This window comes from Gymnoscopelus microlampas, assembly GCF_963454915.1.
Source record: "Gymnoscopelus microlampas genome assembly, chromosome: 15".
In the NCBI taxonomy this organism is placed as follows: Eukaryota; Metazoa; Chordata; class Actinopteri; order Myctophiformes; family Myctophidae; genus Gymnoscopelus; species Gymnoscopelus microlampas.
Genome location: NC_139952.1, coordinates 35,051,275 through 35,074,295, shown reverse-complemented (window position 1 = coordinate 35,074,295; position 23,021 = coordinate 35,051,275). Strand labels below are relative to the sequence as shown.

The 23,021-nt window shown below is 43.2% G+C and overlaps 1 protein-coding gene across 11 annotated transcripts in view; it reads left to right on the top strand.

The window, feature by feature from the left end:
* Window positions 1-23,021, top strand: part of macf1a (microtubule actin crosslinking factor 1a) — a 290,975-nt gene that overhangs the window by 205,553 nt on the left and 62,401 nt on the right. For all 11 annotated transcript variants that reach the window (XM_084080015.1, XM_084080014.1, XM_084080018.1 and 8 more), the window contains 8 exons: window positions 1,295-1,494; window positions 2,364-2,588; window positions 2,982-3,258; window positions 3,802-4,400; window positions 4,614-4,802; window positions 5,703-5,909; window positions 8,921-9,238; window positions 11,138-11,320. In XM_084080015.1, the coding sequence (XP_083936141.1) occupies window positions 1,295-1,494; window positions 2,364-2,588; window positions 2,982-3,258; window positions 3,802-4,400; window positions 4,614-4,802; window positions 5,703-5,909; window positions 8,921-9,238; window positions 11,138-11,320 (2,198 nt within the window). The remainder of the gene's footprint in view (window positions 1-1,294; window positions 1,495-2,363; window positions 2,589-2,981; window positions 3,259-3,801; window positions 4,401-4,613; window positions 4,803-5,702; window positions 5,910-8,920; window positions 9,239-11,137; window positions 11,321-23,021) is intronic.

Here is a 23,021-nt window from a genome sequence, read left to right as displayed (position 1 = left end):
CCAAAGGGACTCTATCTGAACTGAAGGTGGAGTAGTACATAAAGAGGCAGCTATTTAATAGAAATTAATAGTTCAGAATTATTTCGTTTCAATGGAAGGTTGCATTTTAATCAATATTTAACAAAAAAAGCAGGAACAAACGATTTCTTAACCATGTGAACAGATTGAAAAGTGAACTTCAAACTAGAGTACATGCATAAGGAATGTGAGGGAACTAGAAAGACCCCTAGTTACCCACAAAAGTTGGCATTGGACGCTACCAAGATAACACACAGCTAACCACGGTGTATGGGGCATATCAGCGCTCTGAGTGTCTGGTTGACCAATCTGATTGCTTGGCTGAAGGTAGCTGTTGTGTAAGAGACGGCGAAGGCGGTAGATGAATATTATCCAGAGAGAGAGTGTGGGAAGTGTTCCTGTCAAAGCCGTTTGTTCCTCTACTTCTACTTGATATTTCTTTACCACAGTCTCTTATATGAGGTAGCTGGAACCATAGTAGGGTGCCTCTAGTTTCACAGTCTTATTTCAAACCCATTTGGAGTCGAGACACACTGCTGGATACCCAGAGCATGAGTCAGAGAGTGAGAGGAGGACAGAGGCAAAAAGAAATGACTCCCTGCTGCTTAAGTGTTCCTTTGTGTGAAACTGAAGATAAAATAGTAAAATGGATTGGTTATAATTCTGTCTTTGATGTTGTGCTTGTCTCTAATGAGACTGAGGAAACCATTAAGCCTGCTTAACCGGGACAGGAAATTAACCTTAAACCATAGTGGTGGATGGATTGTAAAGTAGCAGCCACTCAAACATGTAGAAACTTAGTGTCACTGTGGTTGGTGCTCAGCATAGTGGCTGACAAGTTTGACTCATAAATTACCATCTTGTGTGTAATGGTAATGGCCTGGGCACGTAATGGTAACTCCACACGCTGGCTCTCACATGTGTATGCATATTTCACCTTAACCGCTTAAACCAAAGCTTTATACTTCATTGACCGGGGTCCCTCAAGGCTCTGTACTTACTTCATTGACCGGGGTCCCTCAAGGCTCTGTACTTGGTGCGCTCCTTTTTTCCCTCTACACCAAATCTCTTTGACAAAAATAATTAATCTACAATCTATTTTGGGACGCTTGTAGATGACTGACAGGTCTTAAATTAAACTGGTGTGCCAAGAGGATTATAGACCAGTTGTATGTGTTAAATCTAAAGTTTGTGCAAGACACTCAGGCCCTTATCAGCATCTTTGTTGCATGACCGCTGCCTTCCCACTCCCATTCTTAATGGTTGTTTGCTCCAGACTCCCGCTGGCAGAAGACCAATCAGACAGCAGCTCAGAGGCAGACTGAACTGGAGACGTGTGCTGATAGGCTGGGCAGCTTTGCCTCAGCAGCCAGTCAGCTGGGGCCCTGGCTGAGGGAGAAGGAACTGATGATGAGTGTGTTGGGACCACTGAGTATTGACCCCAATATGCTTAACACACAGAAACAACAAGCACAGGTAAGGAGGTGACATTGAACATTTACTGTAAGCCCTAAAGTGTATACTGTGCTTAGTTGAATGATGAATGGCGAGAATGCATCACATTGCGATGCGTTGTGAGCTTATATATCTGCTATTTTTGCTTGATATTCTTGCTAGATCTGATAGTGTATACAGCATATATATTCTGTGTGTGTGTGTGTGTGTGTATGTATGTATGCATGTATGTATGTATGTATGTATGTATGTATGTATGTATGTGTATGTGTATATATATATATTTATATATATGTGCACACACACACACACACACACACACACACACACACACACACACACACACACACACACACACACACAGTATTTATAATGATAATATTGAAAATTTAAATATTTTGAACATTACATGCCCACAATTTCATGCCCAAAATATGGATGCCAGAGTTGATTTGGCCAAACACACACGTGCACATACTGTTCACAGACAGACAACACTATCATATCAGCAGACAGACACTCAACAGAGGAAATCAATAACAATGACATGCCTGAACAAGAATGACACAGTGATTCCACTGTGTAACTGCGATATACTGAGACACAAAGACATCGATCATGAATTTAATTTAGTAAAAAACAAATGCCAGACCAGACCGCCTGCTGTTTTCCATCAAAATAACAGACCTGATGAATCCAGGTGAAAGATGTGGTCTCTGCTTGATCCACCCGATGTAAATTAATCAGTGTTGTCAATTATTTTGATGTTTATATAATATTTTGAAGATTAATGACTCATAACACACAAAAACACAGGAAACATAATCTCATCGCAGAGATGACTATTTTATCAACCCCTTCACACCCCTCTCTTCCTTCTCCCCCTCCAGTTCATGCTGCGTGAGTTTGAGACCCGGCGGCCACAGTTCGACCAGCTGACCCAGTCCGCAGATGGCATCCTGCTGGCCGGAGACACTGCCCAGGACCCCAAGGACTTGGAGGAGGTCCGGTCTGAGCTGAGCTCCATCTCACAGCAGTGGGGGGACCTGACGTCCCGACTGACCCAGAGGACAGAAAACATTGACCAGGCCCAGGGAACCAGCGAACGCTACCAGGTAGGTGCAGGGTGGATCAGGTTTGGATGAATGTAATGATGCTAGAAGTTACTTGACGGGGGATTAGTGTGAGGATTAGTTGTTATAAAATGAGTGGCTGTTATTGATTCACAATGCACATCGAAAGGCATGTTAGTCGATGTCGATCCTCCCCAGAGTCACTCCACTGACCCAATGTCCTTTCCAAATCAATGTCTTCTAAATAGTTAATAAAGGCGTTTGTCTTCCTTTAATAGAATAATTTATAATTTCTAAAAAAACATAAACATATAAACAGCTCTTTCAAACATTTAGCAATGTTTGGTTTGTTTACATATTTGTCATGATACTGCCATCGTCTGTAATTCCTAAGGGACCATTCTGACCCTCTTCCTCTCCTTCTCGTCCTCCCAGACTCTGTTAAGGGAGCTCTCCTCCAGCGTGTCGGCTCTAAGCGACAGACTGGATGGCCAGGCCTCTCTGAGCGCCCAGCCCGAGGCGCTCAAACTTCGCTTGCAGGAGACGGGGGAGATCCGCTCCGAGCTGGAGAGGAGGCGTGCGGAGATGGCCGAGGCTGAGCGGCTGTGTAGAGAGCTGAGTGCCATCGTGGCTGAGCCCTACCTGAAGGAGGAGCTCAGCAAACGTCTGGAGAGTGTCAGCGCCCCACTGAAGAGTCTGGAGGAGAGAGCTGGTGGGTGGAGTTTGGCGTGGTTTTATTTTGGTTTAGTCGTCCGCACATGTAAACAAAGTGTTCCCTTTAATCACGTTTAACAACTTAAGCCCTATATACTTAGGTCTTATGACGAATAGTGAAAATAGAGATAGAGAGTTTGTAGATCAGCTATTGCCAATAGAAAGATAACAATAGACCCCCCCCCCCACACACCCACACACATTTTCTAAAACCTTGGCTACCGAATGTTTATATTAATAATGGAATTTGCTGTTATTCTCAGTAACAGACCATGTGATGGATTAGCTTCTTGAGTTTTGTGATATGAGCAGCACAATGTTTAATTTCATGCTTATAAGCCCCCATAAACTTTAAAGAAGAATGATTATTTGAACTACAGAACTACATCCTTTAATTTTCCAGCACTATAATAACACATCCATTAAACTAAATAAAACAAGTGAATTCCACCCCAAAATTTGCTCACTGTACTCTATTTGGTTTACAATATAACCTCATGTCTCTCTCTTTCTAAATCTGTTTTCATGTGTCCTCCTCCAGCGGACGGTCTGTCACAGCTCCAGACGGCCCTGTCTTCCACCCAACAGTTCCAGCAGATGTTTGAGGAGCTGCGGTCCTGGCTGGACAACCACACCGACCCCAGGGATTCCTCAACTGATTCCCTGCCCTGTCAGCCGGGGGCCCTGCGCTCCTTGCTGGCCCAGACAGAGGAGCTCCAGCATGGAATTGACAGCCAGCGCGGCCCATACGAGCTCATTCAGGCCGAGGGAGCCTCGCTCCTCGCCACCCTACCCACCGGAGGCGACGAACGCTCGGCCCTGCAGTCCCGCCTGGCCGCCCTGCGCCAGGACTGGGACGGCCTGAACCAGAGGATGGCCGACCGCGAGAGCAGGCTCAAGAGCACGCTGGGGAAAGCGGAAACGTACCAGCAGCACAAGGCAGAGCTGATGCCATGGCTGGCAGAGTGCGAGGGGAAGGACGGAGAGATCCGGCCATCCCTGGACACCGCGGCCCTTGACGAGGCCCTGCAGAAGGCCCGGGGACTGACCATGGACCTGGAGAGACGAAGACCCTTACTGGAGACCCTGAACACTGCTGCCGACCAACTGCTGGAACAGTGTCGCGTCGGGGAAGAGGAGGTTTGTCTACTTTTATCATTGGTTTTATTGTAAAGCATTGCTACGGTTTCAAAAATATATAACTTTATCAATGCCAAAGAAAGACTGGGTTTGCAGCATCTATACTGTATATTATGACTACTTTGCTATTTGTTTAGTTATTCGGGTACGTTGAGTTTTTTTTGTATTTTGCAAAACTAACAAACTAAACTGAAATAATCTGAACTACACCAGGTTCGGGACGAGAAGGCCCAGCTGAACCGCAGGGTGGATGGGCTGGCAGAGAAGATACAGAGCCGCACATCCCAACTGGAGGAGTTGGCCAGCCGTCTGAAGGAGTTTGTGGATGGGAGGCAGGTTGTAGAAAGGAGGCTGGAGGCTGCCAAGCATCAGTTAGAGGTCCAGGTGGCTCTGGGCCCACAGGTAATCATCCATGATAGTATGCAGAATCCACAGTGTGATCAGATAAAAAGGAGAATGTTGGAACAGAGGCTTCTAACGCAAGAGATGTATCGTACTGCTCAATAAAAATGTGCCTACGACCGGCTCAATGGTAGAGTGAAGAAACAACTGCAGGATTGTTCATTACAAGATCTTTATTTTTGTGAGCTATACAGAATCAAACACTGCTGCTTGCCATGCTGTGGTATTAACTGGAAAATAAACTGTACAGCTACAGAACAAGTGGAGAGAGCAGCCAAATTCCAATACTCTAACTTCCACACTTGCGTCCTCCACTCGCACCTTATATTGGTCCCACCTTCAAGCGTGGAGGCGAGGATTAGATGCGAGTCCGGAGGAATCAAGCCATTTGGACTGATAGCCACATTCCAATACACACATTTCTGCCTACTCACTTACTCCGTCCTCCAGATGTCAGCGTTGTTTCTGTGGTCTACCTTTAATTGTTCTGCAAAGGTGTAATTAAGCTTTCTGTCCAACTGTTTTGATGGGAAAGACCAATACTGAGCAATATCAGATCAATCATATTCGATAAATATATATATCATATTTTAAAACATGAGATATACCAAAACAATCCATTGAGTTTATGTAGCAGTTGTGATAACATAAATTCCAGAAACACTGCATTTACTTAGTTTAATTGCATATTCTCTTCAATGTGTCTTCAAAGCGGTCAACTTCAGATCTATGAGGTATAGACAAATTGATAAAATGAAATATAACGAAAGGAAAAACACTGTTACACACATGTGGAAGCCTTTCTGCTCATTCATATGACAATACTGTCATATGTATTACTTACATATAATTTCCTCATCCCGTGTTGGTTTGTCTTTCTCTCTCTCGCACGCGCCACAGGCATGCAGTGCTAAGAGTCTGGAGAGGCTGCGGAGCCAGCAGGAGACCCTGAGGTCCCTGCAGCCACAGGTGGTCTACCTCAAAGACCTGGCTCAGGGTCTGGTTCAGGATGCACCCCGGACACCGGGTGGCAGCACTGAAGGTGCACAGAGGCTGCAGCAACAGGCCACAGACACGGAGAAAGAATATGGAGATGTGACTGAGAAGGTGAGGAGGATTTTTTTATGTGAAACAGACCTAAAGCTAAAATATGTTGTTTGTACTATGTGTTGAGATTCAAGTAAGATTTACCAATAATATGCATTTTTTTAAAAACTGGTTTCTCACAAAGTGCATCAAAAAAGTGCATCAAAAAAGTGCAACAAAACACTGAGATTTAAATCAATCCCATTGTAATTTGTGTCTGGGTAGCTGATTCGGTAGAGCGTTTGGTCTTTGGACCACAAGGTCATGGGTTTGATCCCGGGCACCGCCAACTCAGTGTATGAGTAGCACGGCTTGGGTGCGGTAGGTTCTGGGAGCTGATGGTAGGTGTGGCGCTCCACCTCAGCAATCCATCTCCCAGGGGTCTAGGGCATTGTAATGGGGACAGACTCCCGCATTATAGGCTGATACTGACAATAAGCCTCTCCCGACCAACTTATTGCAATTCCAGGCTATAAGACCAGAGGTTGTGTATGTGTGAAATTGACCTGAAAGTCTCAGGACATTTTAAAGCACTTTGTGAGGTGTGTGAAAGCATTCTAACAGCTTTCACACTCTCAGAGAGGTCAAACCACTGGGCAGATAAGATAACAGAATGCAGCCGTAAAGTTTTTCCAAATATTTGAACATAGGATAGCAACGACGCAAGTTTCTTTTTTGTAAGTTAAACGTCTTAAAACAGATAAGCTCAGTAATCAGTGCAGGTTAATTGCTTTCAAATCAAATTTTGTAACTAAACTCTTTGACAGGACAAGGACAAGGACAAGGGGTCAAGGACAATGCTCTGTGGCTTCGCTTGAGTGTTCACATTGTATTTTTTGTGAGTTTAGTCTTCTCCGTAGGCTTTAGTTTCCCTAGGTTGCTGAAATTCACTTGGTTCAGTACGGCTGGCTCGCCAATACAAACTAGAAATTGTCCAAAACATACTCCTGCTTAAGCACTGCAGAAACCATTTTTTACCCTTCATACACAGTCTAAGCATGGGGAGAACAGGCAGGACAGAGGAGACAAAAAACTGATGGGAGGAATGATAACAATTATTATGGTGGTGTTTTCCATGCAGCCTGGAGTGGAAAACATGTATGAAATAGGGAACTACTCACACACAGGGCCATTGTCTGAGAGAGTGTCACTGTGTGTGTGTGTGTGTGTGTGTGTGTGTGTGTGTGTGTGTGTGTGTGTGTGTGTGTGTGTGTGTGTGTGTGTGTGTGTGTGTGTGTGTGTGTGTGTGTTTACAGGAGGGATGGAAATAGATAGTGAGAGACAGAGAGAGAGAAAGAGTGTGTTTGTGTCTTATGTTGATACATAAGTATGTACAGTATATACTCTGTGCAGACAAGATGAGAGAGTGCAGTACAACCAAAGCCGTCGGTAGAGTTCTTCATTCTTGGGCTCCACTGCTCATATATGGTCATTGTGGACATTCAACATACCCAAACACTGTTACACAAACCAGGAGCCTAAATCACAACATGGCTTTATTATATCCATTTTCTACTGTTCAGTTTCCAAATAAGTTCACCACAACCTATGGGGCTCTTGGTGTAATAGAGGAACCATGGGCTCTGTATGCTGTTGCTGATGGAAAGTTGTATTTTATGTTTCTCATCAGAGCATTGATCCGATTCTATTTGTTCCACATTAAAGAGGAACCAACAACATTGCATTTCAGAGCTTGCGGGTGATGATTCAGCAAGCAGATAAGATTTCATTAGCCAGGCTCTTAGACAATGATTCTATTGTATCTGTCTCTGTCTTGGGCCTGTGCTGACAGCATCCATTTTGAGTACTACTTTCATTTTCAAAATAATGACAGATATTTATAAAGTTGGTTAGGGGAGGAAACCTTTGGAAAGAGGGAGAAATGTGGGTGAACGCCAGTCATAGGCTAGCTGGGGTACATGTGGGTTCTAGATGCCGAGTTTGAAGTCCATCGGTCAGGCAGTTCCCAAGATATGATGACAGACTCACGCACTCACGCACGCACGCACGCACGCTCACACACACACACACACACACACACACACACACACACACACACACACACACACACAGACACACAGACACACAGACACACAGACACACACACACACACACACACACACACACACACACACACACACACACACACTGTGTGAATTTATAGAAGGATGCAAAAGTAATCCCCCAAATCTGTTATACAGTATCCTCCAATATGTGAAGTTGAATTCACTTTGTGTCCATTAGTTTATTTGATTCAATAACTTTGATGCAGGATATAATGTCCCCCAAATCTTACCACTAGATAGTTATTTTTGTTAACTTTCTGGTTTGGTGATTTGTTTCAGTACATTATTCTCTGCCAAAAAACAAAATTGGACTTTCTCACCACCTCTTTAACTGCTGTTCTATTCTGGTGTGGTTATATAAACAACAAAAATAATTGGTTTTGTTGTAAAGAAATGCAGTACATTTATAAAAAAAATCTCATTTGGCTTTGTTTGAAAGAAATTAATTATCTCATATAGGGGTGTGCCGATACACTAATTTCATGATACGATACGATATTGGGCTCACGACATCGATACAATACGATATATGGCACTTTTTTATTATGAAAATATATGGGGGGGGAAAGCTTATGAAAATATACGGCGGGGGGTAAATGCAAACAAATACTTCTGTTTTTGCATTATTATTATCTTATATATTAAAACTGACTTGTGGGCATCATAAACGTAACATCCGGATTTTATTGGCCAACAAATGTCACAAACGTAACATCCGGAGTTGATTCGCCAGCAAATGTCACAAACATTAACATCCGTATTTGATTGGCCAAGCTCTGATCAGAAAATGTTACAGTTCTGTCACTTTTTCTGGTTTGATTAGATTCTATATTAACACCATTCTACCTACACAAATGCACTATACTATTCTTAACACCATCTTTCCTTACTCCCCTCTTCCTCGCCACCTTTCTCTCTCCACTTCCTCCCTCTCCCCCTGCCTCCTCTTCTTCCTCCTCCTGCCAGATCGAAAGCTGCTGCTCCTCCCTGGAAACCCGCCTGCAGGGCGTGGGTGAGGTCCAGTCTCACGTGCGTGACGTGTTCTCCCGCCTGGCTGACTTGGACGACGAGCTGGACTCCCTGAGTCCGGTGGGACGCGACGCCGACTCGCTGGCCTCCCAGGCGGAGGCCCTGCGTGGCTTCCTGTCCCGCCTCGGCGACCTGAGGTCCGAGCTGGACGGCCACGGCACTGATTGCACTGCCATGCTGCGCCGAGAGGGCTCCTCCCCCGACCTGCTGGCTCTACGCAGGGAGACGGAGGCCCTGAGCCGACAGGCTGGCAAGGTGAGGGGGTGCAGCATAATGGTTCCAATACAAAGTTTCTGGCTCCAATGTGGATCTCGGACTTAATGTGGCCAGACTGTGGGTCAGTCATCTATGCTGTATCTATGACGTATGACTACACATTTGGGCAAGGTTTCAGTCCAATTCCAGCCCCATTACATTCAATATTTAAAGGAATATAAAACAATATGTGGAAGAAAAATTAGGGATGTCCGATATTATCGGCCTCCCGATATTATCGGACGATATTAGCATAAAAATTGATATCGGGAAAATATCGGTATCGGTTTTTGAAAAAAATTTTTTTTTTTTTTTTTTTTTTTTTTGCTTTATAAATAAGTTACAGGAGTTCTTACTGTATATGGTGTGTGTGATATGAAATTTGAGCTTACCCTAATCACAATAATCCCCGCATATATCGGTATCGGTTAATATCGGTATCGGTAATTAAGAGTTGGACAATATCGGTATATCGGTTATCGGTAAAAAAGCCAATATCGGACAACCCTAAGAAAAATGTATAGAGATACCGAGTTATCTTACTGGCATCGTACACAAGAAATTTGGCACTGATCGGTCCAGGGGTTTGTGAGATTATTTCAGGACAAACACACAGACAGACACACAGACCGACCGACGGATGCCACGCTGTAAAAACGAGACTGGGAGAAGTTATCTCTTTCCTCCACAGTTTCCATTGTTAGCTAATGTTGAAGATAGCCAACATTATATTAATTAATCACCCAACTGGAAGTTTCCAAGAGTTTTGGCTCGTCTCCTAGCAATGTGAACTTTTATAATATATCTTTTAATAAAAGTGCTTCGGTCCAATTTGCTTGTGATCTCATTATAAACCTAACTGCAGTGTTTGGCACTGCTAATTCATTTCCATACCCGGCGCCGACATTCTTAAAATCTATTCAGAGACCCAAACTGCACCTGAAATAAAATCAGTTTACTGTATCATTTGGACAAATGTTTATTGACCGACAGGTCACCCTAAAGCAATCATTCAAACTTTAAAAAACTTGGAGTTGAACTACGGCTGATTGACAACAGTAGGCCACATTTATGCAATCTTTCCACTGACTATTAATATATCCCAAATATATCTGAAATAAAGCTTGTGCTTTACCACAACATAACTCACTCTTGTTAACCATTCTGTTTAATATTTTTTTTACTGCATTATGATAACCTCTCACTCCTAATGCAAACTTTCCACTGTCTATAAATCTACCCAAACATCTGTATTAATGTGTTTCACCATAACTCACTCCAAGTCTAAACATTATGTTAAACATTAACATTTTCTATTTTATTGTATTATGATATCTGTCATTGATGCAACTTTTCTGCTGTCTATAAATGTATCCTGAACATCTCTACTAATGTGTTTACCACAACTCTAAATATTATCGTTTTACTGCATTACGATGATAACCTGTTTGAAGATGAGGTTCTCAACATAATATGATATGGTTTAATCCTCACATAGCCTAATTATGAACTAGTATGTACATTATGCACAAATAAGCTTTGCCATTTAGCAAAGCTTTACCAACTATTTTTTACTTGTACTAGAACCTATGCAGTACTCTCAACGTCTTAAAAACGACAGCAGTTCATTCAGGAAAAAATAAAATATAAACTTACTAGTGTCAATCAAATTTAATTCCGCTGACAAAATTATGACTAAAACAAATCCAATTCTGAAACAAGCTCTAAAAAACGCTCATGATGCAACATTGTGAGATTGTAGATCTGCTATTTTTGCCCAATGTTCACCTATTTTCACCAAATATTCACCTATTTTCACGGAATGTTCGCCTATTATTATGACATGCCCAGTCTCGTTGATTGACGCGTTTCTCCCCTGCCCCTGTTCCTCATCTGCAGCTGAGTGAGCGAGGCCAGGCCAAGTTGGACCAGATTGACGACGCGGCGCAGAAGGTCCGCGAGTTCTACGGGCTGGTGGCCGAGCTGCAAGGCCTTCTGGGAAGAGCGGAGGAGGGCCTGAATGGCCAGGGCATGGTCGGCACCGAGGTGGAGACCATCAAACAGCAGTTGCACGAGTTCAAGGTAGGAATGGACATGCGCAAGTGGGTCAGTGGATTTGAATGTGTACGTGTGTGGTGTGGTGGTGTGTGTATAGCCTGCCCTACACGAGTGTCTGTACAACGGCTACAACGTGCACATTCTGCAGTGTTGAATCCTGCTAAATGTTCTGTGGATGCTTCCCATCAAGCCAATTGTTACTTAGGGTGGCAGTGGCTAAGGAGGAAAAGTGCTCACTTGGGAATAGGAAGGTTCCCCGTTCGATCCTTGCTCCTCACGGCATTGCGTTAAAGTGTACTTGAGCTAGACACTAAACATCTAACTGCTCCCCAGGTGCTGTTCAGTAGCTGCCCACTGCTCCTAACAGATTGATGGGTTAAATGCAGAGTACAAATTCCAGATATTGTGCAAATGTACTGCACTTCAGTACATTTGGTCCCTTCCCTTTCTTATGGTTTAAGTGGCTGTGTATTTGATTTATTTTATCTTTTAAATTATCTAAATGATATAGCATTTTTGAAGCCATCTTGGCCAGGTAAAACATATTTATCTTTGGGACTTCCTAGATTAATACATTTTAATACAAAAATATATTGTTCATGAGTAATATTGCCATGTGATGGAAATTTGGCAGAGTAGGATAAAGTTGTGTATTTGATGCTGCCAGGCTTTCCATTAATGCTGTGGCTGTGTGAACTGTGAAGGTTAGGACATCTTAGTTGCTTTGTCATATTATTGTGTATGTTAGTAAGCCGTTTGGAGAATGTGATTGAAATGTAACTGAATAAGGTACATTTGTTTGTATCAGTGTGGTTTCCCATTCTTATGCTGCGTTGACACTAGCGGTGCCAAAACAACAATTCATACAATTCATTTTCAGTGGAGGTCAGCTAAAAACTGATGCCTGACACTTGTCACTGCATGACGGGCGTGACACGCTACAAAGCAAAGCAAAGTTGAGTTGGCTTCAACTCCTTTCAGCGCTCCAGTGACGCATTGAAGCATCAATCAATCATTATGTTTTTGTTTCACTTCATCTTCTCTCTCCACACAATTCCTGCTTCGTTCCGTAAAAGGAAGAAAACCTCATTCTTCCCCATAACCAGTTCCCTGTGCTGTTTAAACCTACCCTTTTCATTTATGCAGAGTGGCTTCAGACTTCAGGCTTCAGTGTAGCTGACCATGCTTGGTTGTTTTGTAGCTTTAGTCGCTGCTAGTATACGAAAACAGCATTAGGTGTGTGCGTGTGTGTGCGTGTGTGTGTGTGTGTGTGTGTGTGTGTGTGGGGGTGTGGGTGTGGGTGGGTGGGTGTGGCGACCCCCTCTCCTTGGCTGTTTCCAATGTTTGTAGAGCTTTGCAGGGCTGATGCATAGTTCACCCTCACTTCCTCTGTCTCAGACAGACCATGAGGTATAGCTGTGTGTGTGTGTACTTTACCTTAAAAGTAAGGGACTCTAGTGGTTTGTGTGAGTCACACATTTCTGACACATTGTGGTGAATCACTCACTTTCTTCTCTGAAAGGTAGATATGACGTCTCCACTCTGTCTCGATATTTCTTTTACCACATGTGTGCGTGTACCTACAGTCTGTGGCGTGTACGCAAATACTCCCACACTCACACACATACACACAATGTCTTTCTCTCACACAAACACATTTCTCTTTCTTTCTATCATGCATTTCTCTCCCCTCCCACCTCCTGCTGTTCTGGCCCAGCCCCTCTGGTGTTTGGAGTTCGTCTAGCCTCGTCACCCTGGTGATGGACGACAACTCTGAATTTGATATTGGAGAAAATAATACTCCTCCTTTTTTTTAGAACTGGGATTAGTTTTTTCAATATTGTGCGTTCGTAATATTGGGTTAGCTTTAGGGCGGTAGCCATGGACATACCACCATGCATTGACGTTTTAGCATTCACTGCAGGGAGCTAAATATATGCTGGATATACTGGGATCAAACTGCTTCCAGGCTTTTCATCACATTTCAACAGTGGGCTGGTAAAGAACTTGCCCCTCGAAAGTGTCAATTTGTTTCAAAAATGTCTGTGTATTCTGCTATTTTCAAAAAGGAATCTGTGTATTCCGGTGTATTCCAAAACAATTCTGTGTTTGAAGAAATTCAGTATATTCCAGTGTATTCCAAACAATTCAGCGTAATAAAAAAATATTCTGTGTATTCCAGTGTATTCCCCAAAAATTTGTTCAAATAATTCAGTGCATTGATTCCAGTGTGTATTTAAAAAATCAGCGTATTCCCAAAAAGTTAATTGTATTCCTGAAAGTTCAATGTACTAAGATGTAATGTATTTCTAAAAGATTCTGTGTATTCCAAAACAGTGAGCATAATCATATTACCAAAATATTCAGTGCATTCCAAAAGACAACATCAGTCTTTTACAAGAAATTAATTGTGTAAAAGATGCCCTGAAGCCAGATTTTATAATTTGTTGTAGAATAGTGTGAAAATCCGAAAATAGACAATCTACAAGCTCACAACATGTTGCAACGAAAGCTTGTACTAGATCTGCTATTTTTGGTGTGCAACACGTCATGCGACGGAACTATACTGTACATACAGCATAATGCTGCCCAAGGAATGCAGAAGAGCACAGGAGCAGAGTGAAAAAATGTAATCTAAATGAATTCAATCAAATACTAACAGGAGTTGCAAGGCAGTTTTATTTGTATAGCACACATTTCAACAACAAGGCAATAATAGTGCTTTACACAGAACAGCAAGCAAAGGAAACACAATTATACAATAAAAATAACAGATACAGTTACAAGAGAAAGAAAAAAATAAGTACCTCAATCAAAGGCAGGGGCAAACAGAAAGGTCTTTAGTTATGTTTTAAAAGAAATACGAGTGGCAGCAGACCTGCAGTTTTCTGGAAGTTTGTTCCAGATATGTGGTGCATAAAAACGTAATGCTGCTTCCTTACGTTTATTTTTGGTTTTAGAGACAGAAAGCAGACCTTTCCCAGATGACCTGAGAGGTCTGGATGGTTCATGATATCGTAGAAGATCAGAAATGTATTTTGGCCCTAAACCATTTAAAGCTTTATAGACCAACATTGCTGACAACGTGTCAGAGACGTGGTATTAATTACAGGACGTTGCCCTTCCCTTGTAGAGATTTCTTTTGCTCCTGCGTGCCAAGACAGCATGACTCCCCAGTTCCCTCAGCAGTATGTCTACTGTCGTGTGGAGACTTCCATAGGAGCTGGCCTTAGGAATGTGCTGTGCTGGCATATCTATTGTGCTCCACGTTTTATTACTTTACCAACTCCTTGCAGATGACCGTGGTCTCCTGGCCAAAATCTTGAGAGTTAACCACTTAAGCCCTTATTATTATATACTAGTGATATGACATTTTTTTAACATTTTTGATAATACAAAGACAATATAACAAGCGATAACAAGGCGATAAAGTGATGCAATTAGTTGTCGAGACGAGTTCGATATTTTTTACCCCGATTAATAACCTGTATGAATGAGGCATCACCAAATGTATAGTTTGACGTGAAATATTTGCGAAACATCTTCACATGTCCTTATTGCTCACACTCCCGGTGTGTAAGGAACTGTAGAGGTAAATGAACCAGTGTGTGTGTGCTGAGAGCGAGCGCCAGAATGACAGAACATTCTTGTTATGCTTCAGCACATCATTCTCATCAAAAGAGTTCTGGGACTGTGATGTAATTTCCTGTCCAGTGATGAAAGCATGCAAATATGTGCGACAAGTACAGATTCTGAAAGAATCCACCCCCCCCCCCCCCCCCCCCGCGCAAACGTAAGCCTCATTTATACTCTGTAGGACGACAGTGTCGCTTGCCGAAAATAACAGATTTTCAAGCTAATGGCACGTCATGCTTCATGGAGTATAAATTACGCTTTTACTCTTTGTTCCGATCTCTGATCATAGCCACACGGGGCTTATGGGAAGGCAGATGCTCTATCAACTGATCGATGAGTCACATGATACTGCATTGAGGCTAATGCTTTTGGTGCGTTTGAAATATTTAGTGCCGGTCCTGGCCGCCTCTCGGGAGCGAGAGTGATCACTCCTTCTGGTGTTAGACGTACACAGCTAGAGTGTTAATTTATAGCCATAAGGCTCCATTTGTACACTTTGAGAGTTAAATGAACACTCCAGATTTGACTCTGCATGTGGGTGGATAAGTGTACAGCATGTTGGGTACTGCACATCTCTCTTTCCCTCATCTATCACTACTCTCTCTCTCTCTCTTTTCATTCTCTCCAGTCAAGATTTTTATTGTACCTGTACGTCCTATATACAAGTACATAAGAGTAAAAAATGTTGGTTTTGGTTCCGCGTCTGAACTTTGTAGCAGCAATAATAAACAATAATAAGGGTATAAAAGATGAAATAAAGAATAGCAGCAAATGCAATTATAAATGATAATAAGAGAGTAAAACATAAAATAAAGAATAGGGGCAATAATAAACAATAGCAAGAAATATGGCAGCTCCCTCTACCTACCTCTCTCCCTTCCTCCCTTGCTCTCGGTTTCTCCCATTCCCTCCTTCTACATTTTCTCTCTCTCTCTCTCTCTCTCTCTCTCTCTCTCTCTCTCTCTCTCTCTCTGTTTCTCTGTTTCTCTGTCTTTCTCTTTCTCTCTCTCTATATATGTCTGTCTCTCTCTCCATGCCATGCTCCTGTGTGTGTTTGTTAATGAGAGCAAGCTGGATGAATGTGTTACAGAGTACAAACAGACAGGGGAGATAAAGAGGTGTGGAGAGAGAGAGAGAGAGAGAGAGGGAAATGTGAAAAGCTGAACAGAGATAAAAAAGAGAGCATACAAAGGCAGAGAAAATGACTCACTAAGAAAACCAATAGTTACGATAATCATTTTTTGTTCATTGCCAGGCGAGTCTGTCTTTCTGTACCATTCATTCACCATTAAATACATTTAGTTTTTTTAATTAGGCCCCAGGTACTGTAACGACAAAGGCAATTGCACAATCTATTCTAATAAAATTATACTCTGTGTTCCAGTCTAGTCTAGTCTAATCTAGTCTAGACAAGACAATTATTCTATTCTATTCCATTGTATTCCGTTCTATTCTGTCCTGAAGAGCAGAGGCTTGATGGAGTGTGTATTGACTTTGTGCCGCAGACATTATGCTCTGTGTGTGTGTGTGTGTGTGTGTGTGTGTGTGTGTGTGTGTGTGTGTGTGTGTGTGTGTGTGTGTGTGTGTGTGTGTGTGTGTGTGTGTGTGTGTGTGTGTGTGTGTGTGTGTGTGTGTGTGTGTGTGTGTGTGTGTGTGTGTGCGTGCATGCGTGCGCGTGTGTCTGGAAGGCAGACTCCCTGGGTACATGAGTCTCAGCAGCAGAGTGGAGAATGGATTCAGTCTGCAAAGTATCTAGAGCATGGAGAAAAGGTCTGTCTGGAGGTGTGTGTGTGTGTGTGTGTGTGTGTGTGTTTGTGTGTGTGTGTGACTGACCGTGCGTGCATGTGTCCGTCTGTATATCTGTCTGGGGGCAGGCAAAGGGTATTTATAGGGAGGCAAGGAATGAGGGAGAGACATGGAGAGAGAAAGGAGGGATATAGCGAGGAACTGTAGTCCAAAATAGAGAGAATATGGTCCCACTTAGAGAGGAGTGTATTCTGAAAGAATACAGAGAGATGGTTCCTCACTGGTTATTTTGTTATTTTTGTCAGCTACATATTGCCTTCAGCAATATTATCGTCAATCATCAATTCTGGAATTAAGACAGAGAGAGAGACGGAAACAAACTCTCCCAAGATCCTTGCTCTCGTTCACTCTCAAAGGCTACGCATCTCTCTCTGTCTGAGTGTCTGTCTGTCTGTCTGTCTGTCTGTCTGTCTGTCTGTCTGTCTGTCTGTCTGTCTGTCTGTCTGTCTGTCTGTCTGTCTGTCTGTCTGTCTGTCTCTCTCTCTCTCTCTCTCTCTCTCTCTGTCTCTGTCTCTGTCTCTGTCTTTCTCTCTCTCTCTCTCTCTCTCTCTCTCTCTCTCTCTCTCTCTCTCTCTCTCTCTCGTTCTCTAGCCCCTCCTCTCTCCTGCTCAGTAACTGATCCAACTGGGGTCATTTCAAAACTAAACATGTCCGTCTGGGTCCAAAACAGACTGGGCCACCCCACCGTCCCCTCCCCTCCCCCCCTGCCCTCCTCACTCCGTCCATCCCCTCCTCCCCTCCCAGACGGACCCCATTTCCAATCCAAAGGGATGATGTCATTCCTCTACTTAAAGAAGGCGTGGGAGGGGGGGGGGGGGGGGGGGCAATGGGGAAATGTATGTGTGTGTGTGTGTGGGGTGGGTGGTTGTGTGTATGTGTGTTGCGGGGTAAGGGGGAGCCAGAGGGTAAAGGGCCATGAGAGTGGGAGCTGATGTTGTCAGACCGGCCGGGTCTTATTGTTAAATCCCCCAAACAATGAGCTCATGGAGAGACACTGGGTCACTGCAAAGACTGGAGGAGGAGGAGGAGGAGAAGGAGGAGGGGGGGGGGGCAGGGAATGCAGGAAGTAGACGCTCATGCAATCTCTATTAAATGGTCTGTATTATTTGGTGTCCACTTTGTTCTCCCTCACTTACTCTCCATTAACCTCTTTCTCAATCTCTCTCTAGTCTCTCCCCCTCTCTCTCTCTCTCAATATCTCTCCATCTACCCCCCCCCCCCTTTCTCTCTCTCATATTCCACTACCAGCATTATCACACCCGTCAAAATACACATGCCAGAGGTATTGTGCCCAGCACATCTCTCATTGGTACTCTGTCTGTCTGTCTATCTGCCTGTCTCTCTCTCTCTCTCTCTCTCTCTCTCTCTCTCTCTCTCTCTCTCTCTCTCTCTCTCTCTCTCTCATGTACATGTTTATACATGACCGTACACCATCAGCATATGTGCTACTGTGGAATCTGAGAGTGTATTTAGAGGTGTCGTGTAGGCCAATGGTGTCATGCGCGTGTGTGAGTGCACCGCGCATCAGAGGATGCTTCTAATTCCAGGCTTTTTCGGGGTGCAACCGGAATCTCAGCTGTCTCCTCGCCCACACACACACACACACACACACACACACACACACACACACACACACACACACACACACACACACACACACACACACACACACACACACACACACACACACACACACACACACACACACACACACACACACAAGGGTGGGGCAGCAACATCGTTGTACATCTCCCTCGGTCCCTAAGCAGCTGACTTAGTCTCTGGGTGGCTGGAGATGAGAACAGACACATGCACACACACACACACACACACACACACACACACACACACACACACACACACACACACACACACACACACACACACACACACACACACACACACACACACACACACACACACACACACACACACACACACAGGATGTAATATGGCTAAGCCCCACACTGCAGCTGCAAATGGGCATTCCAGGACAGGGCTGGTTACTGGTTACTCTCTGACAGGGGAAAGGGAGGCGCGCGTGTGTGTGTGGTTCTTTCACATCCCTTCAGTATTTGTGGAAATCACGGTCCTAAATCATGGCCTTGTGACTCCCATGTCCTCACCCCTCCATTTCTTTCTTTCTGTCCTGTACATGTACAGTATCTCTCTGATCTCCCGTCTTGCTGTCCTCTCATGCTATCGCCCTCCCTTGGCTTCTCCCTATCCTCATTCCTCAGGCAGAAACCTTGTATCTCCATATTTAATCTTGTTATGTTTTTTCATAAATGAATGCCCCTATTTGATACTGTGTCCTATGACAGTGTCGTATGACACAGTTATTATGGCAGTGACTGTTTTGGACGTACAAGGGTTTCTCTCCTGATGGGATGAAATTGGTGTATATTTTCTGTTTACTAAAGAGCTGGAGATCCCTGTTAATGAACAAATCCTCTATAATAGTGATTACTATCAGAATATAGTATAAATATATAGCTATACATTTTTTACTGCAAAAAAACTATTTTGTTTTAACAAAAAATATATATATATAAAAGTATAAATATATAACAATATATTTAAGTGTTATGGCAGTTAGTATGCCATAAAATCACATGCAGTACTACCGTGTTCGAACAGGAAATGAAGCGAGTCATTGAATGCAACTCACCAACTAGCGGCACGATCTAATTCTAAAGTTTTATGCTCAGCGAAAATTACTTGCTCTCAATGATGAGGGTTGATGGATACTCTTTTTCCCCCAGCTGTGGATATAGCTCTCCTTCTTTTGACTTCACTCGGTACAGGCATGGTTGAATTAGTGTACTGTATAGTATGGATTCCGTTTTTTTCAGTTCATAATAATGTTATGGGCAAGAGAACTGATATGTTGCTTGATGGTGTGGATGTGTTCATGTGTCCGTACTACTTCTGGATTGCTGGTAATTCAGCAGATTGTTTCGGAGATATAAAAGAGGAAAAAAAAGAAAATAGCATTTGTAACTAAATATAAACAAAAAAGGTGAATCACAACCCCTCCCCCTTCTCTTATATCATCTGATGATTTGTATTCTCTGGATGCTGTGAGTACAGTAAATCTATGAGTCACACTTCTTCCCCACACACACAGTGTCAGCAAATATGGTGCCCGTGGGTGTGAAAGCCGAGCCGCGCTGAGCCAGGACCAGTGTACGACCTAAACATTTATTGCTCTAAGGTAGCCTGACAGTGCATCACGGGTTCGAGTCCCATTCCCGACGATCTTTACTGCATGTCTCTCCCCATCTCTCTCACCCTGTTTTCTGTCCATCTCCACTTAAAACTGTCAATAAAGGCAGAAAATCCAAAATAAATATCTTAAAAAAAAAAAAACGACCTAAACATTTGTTACTTTTCTGGCCTAGCCGCAAAGCTGTAGTTGTTACCAATTTTCATTTACAGAACCTGATTAATAATCTGTACTAACCTTAAATATTGAGGGATTGTTTTTGTTCTAATTCTTTTTGAATTGTGACCATCACTTTTTTTACGGTACACAATTGGCTAGATTTTAGCACTTTAGCTTTTTAGATTCTTTTTAGGTCTACTTTTGTAAAAATGGAATCTGACATAATAAAAAAAATGTATGACCAAGTAACTAATCAAAATGTATATATTGACCAACTAGTTGCGGTATTCTTTTTTATATTTTGGTCTGGTGACTTTCGTGAAGTTCAAAGTGTCCTCGTTGGTCCTGTATTTCCAGCGAGGCTCAAAGTTACTTAGCTTGTTTGCTCCACTAAGCAGCCATACTAGCTAATTTAGTTTATTTGCTTGCATGATAAATCCTATGCTAAGTGAAGGCTATGTGGAGAGTGGAGTTCAGTATGTCAGAGCACAGTAACCCTGTGGTGACTTCACCCACATAATCACACCCATACGTCATCTGGACAACCCTGTTTATTAGCTCTGCAAAGCTTTCCTGGACTACTTTCTGTCTGTGCTTTTTTCCACCTCTCTCTCTCTGTGTGTGTGTGTGTGTGTGTGTGTGTGTGTGTCGTAGGTGCGTGCGTTTGTACGTACGTGTCCTCCTTTCTCTGCATAAACACTTCTGTGTTTGTGTACGTAAATCTTGTGTGTCTGTCTGTGTTCTCTCTAAGGGGCTGATTGGATCAAGCTAACGTTATTTCTATAATCATATAACGTGATTCCTCTACCCACCCCTTCCTGTAACCTGCCATCTTTTAATTGAGTGTGTGTGTGTGTGTGTGTGTGTGTGTGCGCGCGCGAGCCCGCGCGCTATGTCTTGGCCTTTCTCCTCTCAAGACCCTGTATTGTTTCAGCTGTTGTGAATTAGAATGGCATGCCACAGCATGGCCTAGCCCCTCTAAATTCTCTCTCTGTCTCTCTCTCTCTCTCCCCCCTCACCCTCTCTCACTCACTCACTCACTCACTGATTCACTCAATGATTCACTCACGCAATCCATTTCACCTATTGTGCTTCATTGGCATGTATCTTGCAGTACATGCTGGGTACTGCCAATGCCTCTATACAATGGAAAGCCTCTCTAGAAAGTATGCACAAGTTTCTCTTGGTCTCTCTTAATTGGGTTAGATACAACATTGGCATGCGCAGTGGATATTCAATGTCTTGCCAATGCATGTGAAAACAATGAAAATTACAGTGTTTGTGTGTGTGTCTCTCTCTCTCTCTCTCTCCAGTCATTCTCAGTTTGCATACCAAACGTAAGACTCCATGTTTCATATAAACTGTCAAACTAAAAGAATACATCATATATCCACGGCTAAGAATAGAAGGAAGGACGTATGTGCTCAGAAATGGTGTGAGATCATTTTTGTGTGTGTGGGTTGTTCAGTTTCTGCAGATGCTCAATTTGCAGGAGGTCGCTGCTATTTGTACCATTGAAGTGGTTACTGTATGTTATCTCTATTATCATGTGTGGTATCATCCTGTATGAATATGACTTCCTGGTTCCCAATCAGGCACTTCTGTCGCTGCCCCCCCCCCCCCCCCCCCCCAAATGATCACCCAAAATACTGACCTCACAATGGACTCAGCAGACCGCCGCACAGGTGGTGTGTGTGTGTGTGTGTGTGTGTGTGTGTGTGTGTGTGTGTGTGTGTGTGTGTTTATGGGATCCAATCCTCACACATGGACAGTAAACTTACGTAGAGTGCTTAGCTAAATGGAAACACACGGCCTCGCAGAGACGGTTAGCAAGACTTTGAGCCGTGAAAGTGTGAAGATTTTTATATGCCCAGTAGCTTGTGTGTGTGTGCTGCTCACACACTTACTTTACTATGCTTGTTTTGGGAGAATTCCACACCCATGCATGTATATGGCATTCAGACATACACACACACACACACACACCTGGATATACACACGCTTACGCATATCTCTCCCATACATACATAAAGTATATATACACACGCGGTTGATCCCTTTCAGAATCTGCACAGTGTGTAAATACCATTTTAAATGGTGATGGTGTTTGCAGATGATTGACAGGTGTGTTTATTGAGGTTATTGAGCATGGTAGTCAATCAGCAGGGGGGATGCTCCCTCTAAGCTGTGTGTGTGTGTGTGTGTGTGTGTGTGTGTGTGTGTGTGTGTGTGTGTGTGTGTGTGTGTGTGCAATCTGTGCATACAAATGTGTGAGCCTCTTTCTAGCTGTCTACCTACGGTGGTTGAGAAAAATAAGTGCTTACACGCACACACACACACACACACACACACACACACACACACACACACACACACACACACACACACACACACACACACACACACACACACACACACACACACACACACACACACACACACACAGGTAGAACTCTCTTGTAGTTAATTTAAAACTATACTCCAGAGACTGACTTGGAAACAGTGGGTAAAGGGGGAGGAGGAGGAGAGAGACAGAAAGAAAGAAAGAAGGGGTATGCATTCTTCTTGCTGCCTAGTGACAGGAGGGAGGGAGGGAGGGAGGGAGAGAGAAGATGAAACAAGAGATTGGAAAGCGCACACTGATTGACAATACATTATCCACTTAAAATAGCTGATCTACATGTAGTTTTGTATTCCATTAGAAAAAACAAACAAACAAATGATTTACACATATTTAAAACATGTTCACCTATGATGAAATAGACAAAATAGGGAGGCCAGTTTGAAAGTGATTAAATGACAGCACTTTAAACATAAGAGATCTGTTGTGTTGAGAGAGAATGAAGGGAGGCACAAATCGCCTCATAGCATAATTGCCTAAGTCATTTTTCTTAA